We start from the raw sequence: 11,724 nt of genomic DNA, 5'->3' as shown, positions 1-11,724 counted from the left end.
GCCTAGGCGGACCCGCCAAACCCGCAGCCGCACCGCCCTGTGTGCGCTCACAGCCCCGCCCCGCATTGCCAAGGCGCCAAGCACCCGGCCCCGGGCGCGCCCCCAGCGGAGGGCACAGAGCCAAGCCGCAGGCACGCGAGACAGTCGGAGCGGAGCGATGGGGGCATCGCGGGCCGCAACACAGAGGTCCAAGAGGCCGCAGCCCGAGGCCGCGTCGCGCCCACGGCGCGTCGTCCACAACACGCTGGTCTTCTACTGGAGGAAGCGGGAGCACCGCCATGGCCGACATAAGACCGGCTCGGGCCGTGGAACGAGGCCCAAGGGCGAGGCTAGGACTCGGGGCTCGGGCGCTGCGCGGACCCGGGCTCGGGCCTCCGGCGCGTCCCCAGCCCGCACTCCTGCATCTCCCAGGGCGCGGACCCGGGCCGCCAGCCCCGCCCCCGCGCCGGGTCCCGCCCCCGGGCCCAGCTCCGCGCCCGCGGCGCGCGCGCCCGGCTCCTGCGGCCGCGCCCTGGCGGCGGCGCGTGCGCTGGCCTGGAGGCCGACCTGGATGCCGGTCTGGAGGCCGCGCTGGCCCGGCAGCCACTGCGAGGGCGGCATGGCGGCACCCGGCGAGCGCGGCCGCTTCGGCGCCGGGAGCCTCTTCTCCTTTCTGCCCGGCGGCGCGCGCTCCGAGGTGACGGACGACCTGGTGACGGACGCGCGCGGCCGCGGCGCGGGGCGGAGAGAAGCCGCTGCTTCGGCCCGGGCGCCATCCGCGGGGCCGGCGTCCGACCCTCCTGCCTCCGAGCTCGCCTCCCCGCGGCGGCCCTGCCGGGCCTGCGTGGACTTCAAGTCGTGGATGCGCACGCAGCAGAAGGTGCAGGCGCAGGGGGGGCCCCCACACCTTGTCCTCGGACACCCCGGACAGGCTGCCCGCCCCCTGCCCGGGGGTCGGAGGTTCCTAACCGTGCCCCCAAGGTAGGCCCGGCCTTTCAGCTCTTGGCCACGTGTGGGCCGAATCGGTCCCAGGACTTCTGTCTCCGATCAGTGGGTCTCCGGCTGGGGCGAGAAAAAAAGGGGGAGCTTTGTAGGTTTCTGGTCGGGGAAAACCGAACTGACCTTGGGTCGGCCTCCTTCCACAGCGGGACAGCAAGTTTAGGGAAGATTGCCCTCAGGATCGTGAGGAACTGGGCCGCCACAGCTGGGCTGTCCTCCACACCCTGGCTGCCTACTACCCCGACCTGCCCACCCCAGAGCAGCAGCAGGATATGGCTCAGTTCATACATTTGTTTTCCAAGTTTTACCCGTGTGAGGAATGTGCTGAAGACATAAGGAAAAGGTGAGTCGTGTCTGCAGGGTGTGCAGCCTGGGTCTGGGGCCCCTGGCAGATGTCATAAAGGGAAGCCTAGAGAAGTAGAGGCCGAGGTGGCAGCGGGTTGCTGAGAGTAGGGGCCACCAACAGCGGAAGGACTCTGGAGCCATCGCCTTTCTCCTCAAAGGCCAGACCTGGGGCTGCTGCTTTCTGCAGCCAGGGTGCTCCCTCCCGGGGAGGGCTACTCTCATGAGATCCCTTGTTTAGCGCTGATGAAGACTCTGGCAGGTTTCCGGGGACTCTGCTGTGCCTGACTTCTGGAGCAGGACCTTCAGTTTCAGGGCCTTGGGAACTCACTGCTTTTGCTTCCAAGAGCTGCTTTTTTGGGGAGCCCAAGAACTGTTATTCGGCAGCCATAAGCATTTCTGGGCTGGCTGTAGGGGAAAGGGCAGCGCTTGCTGTTTGGAGCCTGGGCATTTATTTATATGAGGTCTCTTGCTGAGGTGGTGTGGCAGGGCCAAAGGTGTGAAGAAGCAAACCTGGTTTTCAGTTAGGCCTTTATGCCAGCCCCACCCCTCCACACACTGCCTGGGGCCAGGGACGCTGGAGTGAGGCCTCCTGATTGTTTTGAGGTAAAGCAGAGACCGTGTGTCGCCCAGGGTTCTTGTCAGTTTGCCATGCGCCCTAGGTAGGGGTTGGAGCAGGCCGAAGAGTCCACCGGACCTTGAGGCTGGACGGTCAGCCCCCTTCTGGGAATTCCTCAGAGCATGAGGGCACCCCTGGGTCTAGGCCCCAGCTCTCCTCCCTGGATTGAGCAGGCAAGGAGATGGGGCTGGCCCGCTGGGAGCACCGCCTGCCCCCTCCTCCACGTGCTCTCCCTCACGCAGGATATACAGGGACCAGCCAGACACACGCACTCGTGTGAGCTTCACCCAGTGGCTCTGCCGTCTGCACAATGAGGTGAACCGCAAGCTGGGCAAGCCGGACTTCGACTGCTCACTGGTGGATGAGCGCTGGCGCGACGGCTGGAAGGACGGCTCCTGTGACTAGCCAGCAGCCAGAGCCTGGGGAGGCCCGACCAGAGAGGGCGGGGCTCATTAAAGTGCCATCACACACAGAGCCTGTGGTGTCTCCGTTGGGTGGTCCCTAGACCCTGCCATTGGAACCCTCTCCGAGAAATGGAGGAGCCCGATGCAGGCACCCCGGTAGTGGCCTCCTCACCGTGGGCCTGTGGGGCTGCCGATGGGGGAGGCAGGGGCAGCCTAGGACGTCCCTTCCCTTCAGGATTCGGCCTCCTCACCCACCCCGCCGCCTGCTTCTCCTCACAGGAAGCCCACAGGCCTGGCTGGGCACCGCCATCTCGCCACTCCAGGCCTGGCCAGTGTCTCCCCACCTTGTGAGGGACAGCGCAGAATAGTGACTGTAGCCCCGGCGGCTGTGTGCTGTTTGCACATCGGGCAAGAGGCTTATGGGCCGAACTCTGCTGCTCGCCTCCAGTCCGGCCTCTGGCCTTACAGGTTCTGTGGAACTTGAGACCAAAATAAAATGCTGGAGAAGTGACCGAAGTCCTGGCTTCAGCGTGTTTTGTGCTGGGACTTGCAACAGCGGACAGGCCAGCTGCCCGTGTCCCTCTGCAGTTTGCTGCTTCCTTATCTGGGTTCTGGCTCCCCAGGAGAAGGGGCCCTTTCCAAGGCAAGGGTGGGCTAGGATATTCAGGAACAGGAGGCTGAGTTGCTGGAGCCAAGGGAGAAAGGATTAGAGGAGGGGAGGTTGAATGACCAAAGGCCCTCAAGGCCCCAGTAAGGATGTGGTTCTAACACTCAGCTCTGACCAAACATGCATCGTGGAGGATCTGGAGCGGAGGACAGCAAGGTTTGACTTTAGCTGGAGTGCGGCGGGGGTAGCCGAGAGTAGGGAGGATCGACACCTACTATGCAGCAGCTGAGAGGGAAGCTCACCCCAGGGTAGGTGGGGGGCATCACTGGATACATTCTGACGGTGGAGTCCAGGGTGACTGGAGTGCTGACCCAAGCCACTGGAAGGAGGGAGTTGCCCAGTGTGTCAGTGAGATGCAGAAGACTATGAGTGGAGCAGGTTTGGGGGTGACCTGGATCCAGCTTTAGGGCCTTCCCAGATCCTCTCATCCACACCCATTCCCAGGGCTTGGCTCCCAGCTGGGATGGCCCAGCAAGAGTGTGTCCCACCCCTGTGGTCATAAAGCTCTGGTCACCTCTCCCTAGGGTGTCTCAGCCCCTTCCTGGGCAAGGGCCAGCCTTTATTTTATTTTTTTTAATATAAATTTATTTATTTTAATTGGAGGCTAATTACTTTACAATATTGTAGTGGTTTTGCCATACATTGACATGAATCCGCCACGGATGTACATGTGTTCCCCATCCTGAACCCCCCTCCCACCTCCCTCCCCATCCCATCCCTCTGGGTGCACCAGCCCTGAGCACCCTGTCTCATGCATTGAACCTGGACTGGTGATCCGTTTCACATATGATAATATACATGTTTCAATGCCATTCTCCCAAATCACAGTCCAAAAGACTGTTCTCTACATCTGTGTAAGAGCCAGCCTTTAGCACAGCCTCTCCTCGGCATCTTCACCACACTGGCCCCACAGGGGTGCTGGCTTCCACAGGGGCTGCCCAGAGGGGCCAGGTGACACAAAGAAATAGGCAGGGGCAACCGGCAGAGAAGTCACTGCTCTTTGGTACACCAGATGGACGTCCCCAGCATGGGGGCCCTGCGTGCTGGGAGCCAGCGGGGCTATGGTCAGCTCAGGAGCACGCCTTCCATGTTGGCTCTCCCCCCTTCCCTTCTTCCCTAACTCTGGCTTCTTCAAAGTTTCACCTCCCAATAAAACTCCAACTTTGCAGCAGACTGATTTCCAGGCTAAGACAAGAGGGATTCAAGTTCAAGGGAAAGTCCTGGCTCAAGCTGTAAGCATGGAGACCAAGGGAGTGAGGACCGAGCAGGGAGAAGAGCCCCAGGACCAGACACCGGGACTTCTAAGCTCAAAGGTCACAGGAGGAACAAGAGAATGAGAAGAGAAAGGGCCCATGAAGTAGGAGGAACAGGAGGAGAGGGTGACGTCAGAAGTGTTCCAGGAGGATGGGAAGAGGATGGCAGTGCCTGAATTTCCCCGGGACTAAAAGGAGCAGTGACGCTGGAGGGAAGTGGGTTCAGGAGTGGAAGGAAGTAGCAGGTTTAGGCACTGATATAACCAATTAAGTATAAGGGGAAATGAATGATAGATGAGACAGAACTGTTGCTGACAGGTGAGAGGTGATGGGACTGGATGCACAAAGTCATTGCGTCAACTAGTGGGCAGTGCCAGGCCACAGCTTTCCTCAGTGTCCTGGATAGGAGCTGGCATCATCTGTCCTGGCACCGTAGGGACCTGGGTTTCAATCCTGGCTCTTCACTTTGTGATCAAGGAACTACACCAGTCTTAATTTTTTTTTTAACTTGGCCACGTTGTATAGCTTACGCGATCTTACTAGTTCCCCCACCAGGGATCAAACCCAGTCCTGGCAGAGAAAGTGCTGAGTCCTAACCACTGGACCACCAGGGAACTTCCGGACTGGCTATTTACCATCTGAAGAAAGGGGGTAAAACAGTCCCTTCCTCCACAGAGGGTGGCGGAACACCTGGCACCGTCAATGCTCAACGAATGTGGACTTTCCTCAAATGTCCTGGACAGAAACAAGCCTCACCTGGGCCCCTGCCCAGCTCCCTGGAAGGACCATGAAGGAAGGGACCCTGTCCAACCCCGGGCTGGGTGATTTCTGGAAGAAACCCAGCAGGTGTGCAGGGGAGCCAGGCACCCGCTCTGCCAAACTCCCCATCTCCGATGCTTCGCCCCAAACTGTCTGCCAAGAGTCAGTTGGAGAGACCCAGGAGTGTGGAGGGGGCTCAGTGGGCACCCTCCGCAGGACCACATCCAGCCACAGGATAAGAGCAGAGACGCCCCACCTTCCACCCAGCCGGCCTCTGGGCTCTGCCTGCCTGGACAGTGCCCTGAGGGCAGAAGTGCCCCACCCTGTTAGGGAGGCTGGAATCCTCTGAAGGAGAAGGGAGACTCATGGAAGCTGGGTTCCCTTTCCCTGAGGGCTGGGGAGAGACGCTGGAACCCTGGGTTTGTTACCTCCTTACACGCTCAGCAAAGGGCGCTGTTCAGAGGAGCAGGGTCATGACGGTCCGTCCATCCGCATGGGTACCGCAAAGGCTGAGCCCAGTGTCTGCCGGCCCTGCTGACTCCTGACTATTTGTGGGGTGGGGGCACTCGCCCCCTAGACCTTGCCTTCTTGTGGGGACCTGGCGGGTGGGGTGGTCCTGCGGTGCCAATCGGGGGTGGAAAGTGGGCGGGGCGGAGTGAGGTGAGGGCTCCAGCCCTGAGCGCGTGGACCAGGGTGGGGGCGCGGGCTCGGTGCCGCCCCGCGCGTCCCCGCCGCAGCGGGCGCGCGCTCCCGAAAGGCGGCGGCGGCGGCACCACTGGCCGCACCGGCAGCATCAGCACTCGCAGCATCCCCGGGCGGCCTCGGGCGGGGCCGGCCCGACGGACAGGCGGACAGCGGGCCCCGGGGGCGCGCGGCCCGCCCAGGCTGGCTATGGAGGGAGGCTCGTTCGGCGCGGGACGCGCGGGGGCAGCCCTAGACCCTGTGAGCTTCGCGCGGCGGCCCCAGACCCTGCTGCGGGTCGCATCCTGGGTGAGTGGCCAGCCCCAGCCCCCGCCCCGATATCCCCTCCCACCTCGCCTCGCTTCCCGCATCCCGACCACCTGCGCCTCGCCCCTGCCCTGCGCCCCTTCCCCATCCACGCCGGCCCTTCCCCCTCCGGCCGCAGGTTAGGGTGACGTCATCGGGCTGGGTGCGCTCACCTGCCGGCGGGGGAGGGGCCGGCCGCGACAGCCGGGGACCTTGAGAGGTCACCATGCGCCGCACCCACCTCCCAGTTCTTCCTTAGGTCTAACTCAGTGCCCTTCCTCAGCCCTCTCTCCGCTTTTCCTGTGTTCACGCCTGGAAACGGGCACAGGGGTGGGAAGGGATTCGCGGAGGGCTTGGGCGCTCAGCCTCAGCACGAGGAGAGTCTACCGGAACCGAGAGAATCTGGCCGAGCCTCCCCCTTGCCTCTCCTGCGCTTACATCCTCCCGGCTCCTTCGAAGGGAGCTGGCCCTTCCCAGATCCCCCAGTTGCAACCGTGAGTTGGGGGTGGGGGTGCTTCAGGATTCCTCTGTGTGGGGCAGCTGGAAGGGGCTCTGAACTGGGAGGGCTTCCTGGAGGTGGTGTGGGAGGGGCAGATTTGGTGCAGCCTAGCCCACTGGAGAAGGCAAAGGCACCCCACTCCAGCACTCTTGCCTGGAAAATCCCATGAACGGAGGAGCCTGGCGGGCTGCAGTCCATGGGGTCACTGAGTCGGACACGACTGAGCGACTCCACTTTCACTTTTCACTTTCATGCCCTGGAGAAGGAAATGGCAACCCACTCCAGTACTCTTGCCTGGAGAATCCCAAGGACGGGGGAGCCTGGTGGGCTGCCGTCTATGGGGTCGCACAGAGTCGGACACGACTGACGCGACTTAGCAGTAGCAGCAGCCCACTGGAGCAACCCTAGGCCCAGTGGCCTGTTCCTCCTTCCCATGCCTCCAGGCAGGAGACACGGAAGGTGGAATGCCAACTTCTGGGTTGTGCCCACCTGCTGGCAGCTGGTGCTGGCATCTACTCACCTGTCTTCCAGGAGGGTGGTGCTCAGGGTGGGTCAGGGGCCCCGGGATGGAGTGACTCTGGCTAGACCAGATAGTTGGGACCCTAGGTTCTGGTTCCAGCTCTGACCCAGTTGGTGGACCAATCGGGGGGTACATGTCCATATCTTGCACTTTGGTTTCCCTCTTAGACTCTAGGATCTGGGGCAGGAAAGGAGAAAAATGAAGTTGAAATTGGAGGTCTTTTCATTTTTTAGAAACAGATGGCTGCCCGGGGCTCCAAGAGCAGCATCTGGTTTAAAAGGACTGTGGCTGCAGTCCATGGGGTCGCAAAGAATCAGACATGACTGAGGGACTAACACTTAACACCACCTCCCTTGCCTTCCAGCCACAGGGCACTGAGGTCTGACTGAACCCCAAAGGTCACTTATGGATGGTATTGATAATTAATCCCAGACTGGAGTGCCCACAAAGTGCAGGATGCTGGGTGGGCATTATTTCTGACCCAACCTCCCCATGAGTCGTGCCTGCTACATTTGGTATGCTGGGAAACAAGACTATACAGCTTGGGCATGCTGAAGGCGGGGTGCACTCAGGTCCTGGCTGACAGCTCTGTGCTGCTGTCCCTCTGCTGTGCGCCCCATGCCCCCTCTCTCCCCACTCCAATTCTACTCTCCTAACCCTGCTGACTCAAGCCTGAGGGTCACAGTTCCTGTCCCCACTCTCTGGGGTGGGCCATAGGAGACACTTTGGGCTCCACAAGGTACAGAGGACACAGCTCTAATGCCAGCCCTGGCTCTTACCAACTATGTGACCCCTGGACAAGTCACTTCACCTGCTGGAGCCCCGAGCTCCCTATCTACAAAGCAGATAAGAACCATGGCACCTTCGCGGTTGTTTCGGAGAATTCCATGCGCTAATAAGGCATGTAGCCATTTTAAGCACAGTGCACAGTGAAGTGAAGTCACTCAGTCGTGTCCGACTCTTAGCGACCCCGTGGACTGCAGCCTACCAGGGTCCTCCGTCCATAGGATTTTCCAGGCAAGAGTACTGGAGTGGGTTGCCATTGCCTTCTCCTAAAGGAGAAGTGCACAGTATATCCTCACTAAAGGCTTTGTCCACAGTTGCTATACCTGAGGTAGGTATTAAGGGAGGGGTCCCTGAAGACACCACCCCCACCCCGAGATGGATCCTGTGCTTCAGGGGCACGTGGGCGCTCACGGTGGGCTAGGAGACCTAAGGGGCACCACAGGGCCCTGAGCGCCTCCCGCCGCCGCCCGCAGGTGTTCTCCATCGCCGTCTTCGGGCCCATAGTCAACGAGGGCTACGTGAACGCCGACAGCGGCCCGGAGCTACGCTGCGTCTTCAACGGCAACGCGGGCGCCTGCCGCTTCGGAATCGCGCTCGGCCTCGGGGCCTTCCTCGCCTGTGCTGGCTTCCTGCTGCTCGACGTGCGCTTCCAGCAGATCAGCAGCGTCCGCGATCGGCGCCGCGCGGTGCTGCTCGACCTGGGCTTCTCAGGTAGGCGGGGCCGGGGCGGGAGGGGCGGGGCCCGGCCGCGGCGCTTCCGGGTGGGCGGGGATTGGACGGGGCGGTTCTCATCGAGTGGGCGGGGACAGTCCCGGGGGCGGGGTTTCCTTCCCGGTTGGGCCCTGCGCCTGCGTGGGGCGCCCTCGACCTGCCCGTCCGCCGTCCCTCAGGCCTCTGGTCCTTCCTGTGGTTCGTGGGCTTTTGTTTCCTCACCAACCAGTGGCAGCGCACGGCGCCTGGGCCGGGCACGGCGCAGGCAGGGGACGCGGCGCGCGCCGCCATCACCTTCAGCTTCTTCTCCATCCTCAGCTGGGTGAGTGCGGCCGGCGGGGCTGGGGCTGGGGCTGGGGCAGGGTCCGGGCAGGGTCAGCCCTGGCTGACCCCGGACTCCCCCTCAGGTGGCGCTTACCGTGAAGGCCCTGCAGCGGTTCCGTCTGGGCACCGACATGTCGCTCTTTGCCACCGAGCAGCTAGGTGCTGGGGCGGGCCAGACCTACCCGGGTTACCCGGTGGGCAGCGGTGTGGAAGGCATGGAGACCTACCAGAGCCCGCCCTTCACCGAGACCCTGGACACCAGCCCCAAGGGGTACCAGGTCCCTGCCTACTAGAGGCCAGCGCCCAGATCAAGGCACAAAGGCTGCCCCACCCATGCAGGGTCCAAGGCCTCCTGGGGCCTCCCTCAGGTCCTCCTGGCCCAGCCGCAGGGAGTGGATGCTGTGGTTCATCTGGGGCCAAGAGAAGGTGCCTCCAGGTTGCCTGGGCTGTGCCCCCCAAGTTCCTCCAGTCCCTTTAGTCCCCAGCTCAGGGCCAGAGGCCCTGAGAAGGGAACATCATGGCCCTGGGCATGTGTCCTCCAGCCTCCAGTGGACCAGCCTGGCAGGAGGCCATTCCCCTCGTGAGCCAGCCAGGGCTCACCTGCCCACTCCGGGGTCAGCGGTCCAGCTGCCCTCCATATCCAGGTGCGGGGGCTGCCCTGGACTAAGGGTGACTGGGGGAAGGGACACCGCCCTCACCCCGTGGCCCAGCAAGCGTGGCCAGTTCCCCATCCCCTGTCCCCGTGGATAGTGGTGGTCCTCGCTCTGCCCTGGGGTCTCACCCTGCGGGGCCCTCTGCTCTGCCTGGAGTGCCCCTGTTTCCTCTCACAGGCGCACTAGAGTAGCCCGGCCCTGTGGGTGTTGTGATTGTGATCAAGTCTAAAGATTTCACCTTGTAGTTCCCCACAAGCAGCCCCTCTGTCTGTGTCCCCAGCTCCAGCCCTTTCCTGCCTCGGCCCAGGCCCCTGCTGGGGTGCAGGCAGCTCTGGCCAGGAAAGCACAACATGGCTGTAAGCCTGGGCATCAGCCCTCTCCCAGCCTTTCAGTAAGATCTTGCCCCAGGGAGGCTCCAGACACTGGGTGCCTGCAGGACACGACTCCCAGGAGGAGAGGCCTCGAGGCTCCACTTGCCCGTCATGCCCTGGAGACAGCCATTCCCTGCAAACCCCTTTACCTGGGCCTCCTCGACTAGTCCAACTCCCCACACTGCACCCCACTTTAAGGCCCAGCCCGAGGTGGGGGCGGGTCCCTCTGCATAGCTGAGTACTCATGCATTGCTCAAAGCTGGCTTTTCACATTCAGTCAATACCAAATGCGGTTGCCACGTTCATTCTTACAGACAGATGCCTCCCTCAGGAGTTGCAGTTGAGTGACAACCCTGTACATTGTAGCATAGACCGATTATTTGTGGATATTTAAGTGAACATGTTTACAATTTTTGTATATATGGATCTCTCCCTCCCTCTTCTGAAAGAACAATCCGTGATTGTGTATTTTCAGTGTCCCATGTTTCAACTGCAACTTCTTTACAATAAAGACTGTAAATGAGTTTACTGTGTCCTTTCCACTCCTGCCTTTCAGTATGGGAGATTGGGACCCGAGGAGCACCAGTGCCCAGAATCCAGAAGGGGGCCAGGAGGTAGAGACCAGGCTGACGCCCCTGTTCTGGAGAGTGCTAGGGAAAACTGTCGCGATTTCTCCAGATGTCCCCTTCTCACCGCCTCCTGTTCCTGGGACCCCTGCCCTGTGTATCATGTGGTGTCCAGACCCATGTTCCATGGCCAGCTCCCCTTCAGAGATGTCCCCAACTTGGTCTCGTTGACTTTTGAATTCGTCTTTTGGGAGTTTTATCTCAGTTACTTTTTCATTTCTTCTTACCAGTTAACAACCTAGTTGATTCAAGGAAGCAGGCAGGAGCTAGGGCTGGGGTGCTGGCTTGGCCATGTTCAACCTTGGTCTCAACTTGTACCCTTCCAGAGAAGAGCAGTTCCCATGGTCAAAGGTGCAGTGCAGTTCAGCTCAGTTGCTCAGTCATGTCCAACTCTTTGCAACCCCCATGGACTGCAGCACACCAGGCTTCCCTGTCCATCTCCAACTCCCGGAGCTTACTCAAACTCGTGTCCATCGAGTCGGTGATGCCATCCAACCATCTCATCCTCTGTCATCCCCTTCTTCTCCCGCCTTCAATCTTTCCCAGGATCAGGGTCTTTTCCAATGAGTCAGTTCTCATCAGGTGACCAAAGTATTAGAACTTCAGCTTCAGCATCAGTCCTTCCAATGAATATTCAGAACTGATTTCCTTTAGGATGGACTGTTTTGATCTCCTCGCAGTAGGTGTAGTACTTGCAGTAGGTGTAGTAGTTGCAAAGGTGCAGTAGGTGTTAACATAAACTTATGTTAAGAGCTCAGAGTAGTGCTCGTCATCAGGCTGTGTTGCCTGGTATTGTTATGGTTCTTGGTTCTTCTTTAAGACTGTTTTTGGTATCATGAGGGAGATAGCCCATCTTCTAGGTTGCTCTGAGGGTTTGGCTTGTGCTCAGGTCTGCAGAGGGCATCAGCTATGAGGAGCTTCTCCTGTGTGATAGGGAACACAAGTGGCCTCCTAGCAACCCTATGGAGAGTGAAGAGGGTGATGGCTCTGCTTCCTAGCAGGCACCTAAGCTCAGCCATCACCCAGAAACTTGCTCGTCTCACCGTAGGTAGGTAGGCCCTCGGGTTGACAGGCAGTGCCCACCCCCTTCTGCTTCTTTCAGAAAGACATCTCCATTTTTTCTCAAGTAAGGATGTTGCCTCATTTGGAGGTGACTATGTGTTTAGATCTTGCTTCCTACTATTTATATGTGTTTGTGGCAGAATGGGGAGATTTCAGCACATGC

At 60.4% G+C, this 11,724-nt stretch overlaps 2 protein-coding genes across 5 annotated transcripts; both read left to right on the top strand.

Moving 5' to 3' along the window:
- Positions 1-64: 64 nt before the first annotated feature.
- GFER (growth factor, augmenter of liver regeneration) lies at positions 65-2,859 on the top strand. 4 transcript variants are annotated; one of them, XR_014072808.1, is made up of 4 exons: positions 65-859; positions 1,125-1,321; positions 2,182-2,499; positions 2,623-2,859. XR_014072808.1 is itself a non-coding variant. In XM_081555537.1 (3 exons), the coding sequence occupies exons 1-3, from the start codon at positions 158-160 to the stop codon at positions 2,342-2,344; spliced, it is 1,062 nt and encodes a 353-aa protein (XP_081411663.1). In that variant the 5' UTR covers positions 65-157; the 3' UTR covers positions 2,345-2,859. The 4 variants fall into 4 exon arrangements, 2 of the variants coding, with proteins under 2 accessions (XP_081411663.1, XP_081411664.1); XR_014072809.1 differs by having other exon boundaries at positions 65-960; XM_081555537.1 differs by having other exon boundaries at positions 2,182-2,859.
- Positions 2,860-5,913: 3,054 nt separating this feature from the next.
- On the top strand, positions 5,914-10,397 carry SYNGR3 (synaptogyrin 3). The gene is made up of 4 exons (XM_081555506.1): positions 5,914-6,012; positions 8,288-8,525; positions 8,705-8,847; positions 8,933-10,397. The coding sequence occupies exons 1-4, from the start codon at positions 5,914-5,916 to the stop codon at positions 9,140-9,142; spliced, it is 690 nt and encodes a 229-aa protein (XP_081411632.1). The 3' UTR covers positions 9,143-10,397.
- The last annotated feature ends 1,327 nt before the right edge of the window (positions 10,398-11,724 follow it).

This window comes from Giraffa tippelskirchi, chromosome 13 (assembly GCF_054371585.1).
Source record: "Giraffa tippelskirchi isolate mGirTip1 chromosome 13, T2T-mGirTip1v1.2.pri, whole genome shotgun sequence".
Taxonomy (NCBI): Eukaryota; Metazoa; Chordata; class Mammalia; order Artiodactyla; family Giraffidae; genus Giraffa; species Giraffa tippelskirchi.
The sequence above is the reverse complement of the archived record's forward strand: the minus strand, read 5'-3'. Positions and strand labels throughout refer to the sequence as shown.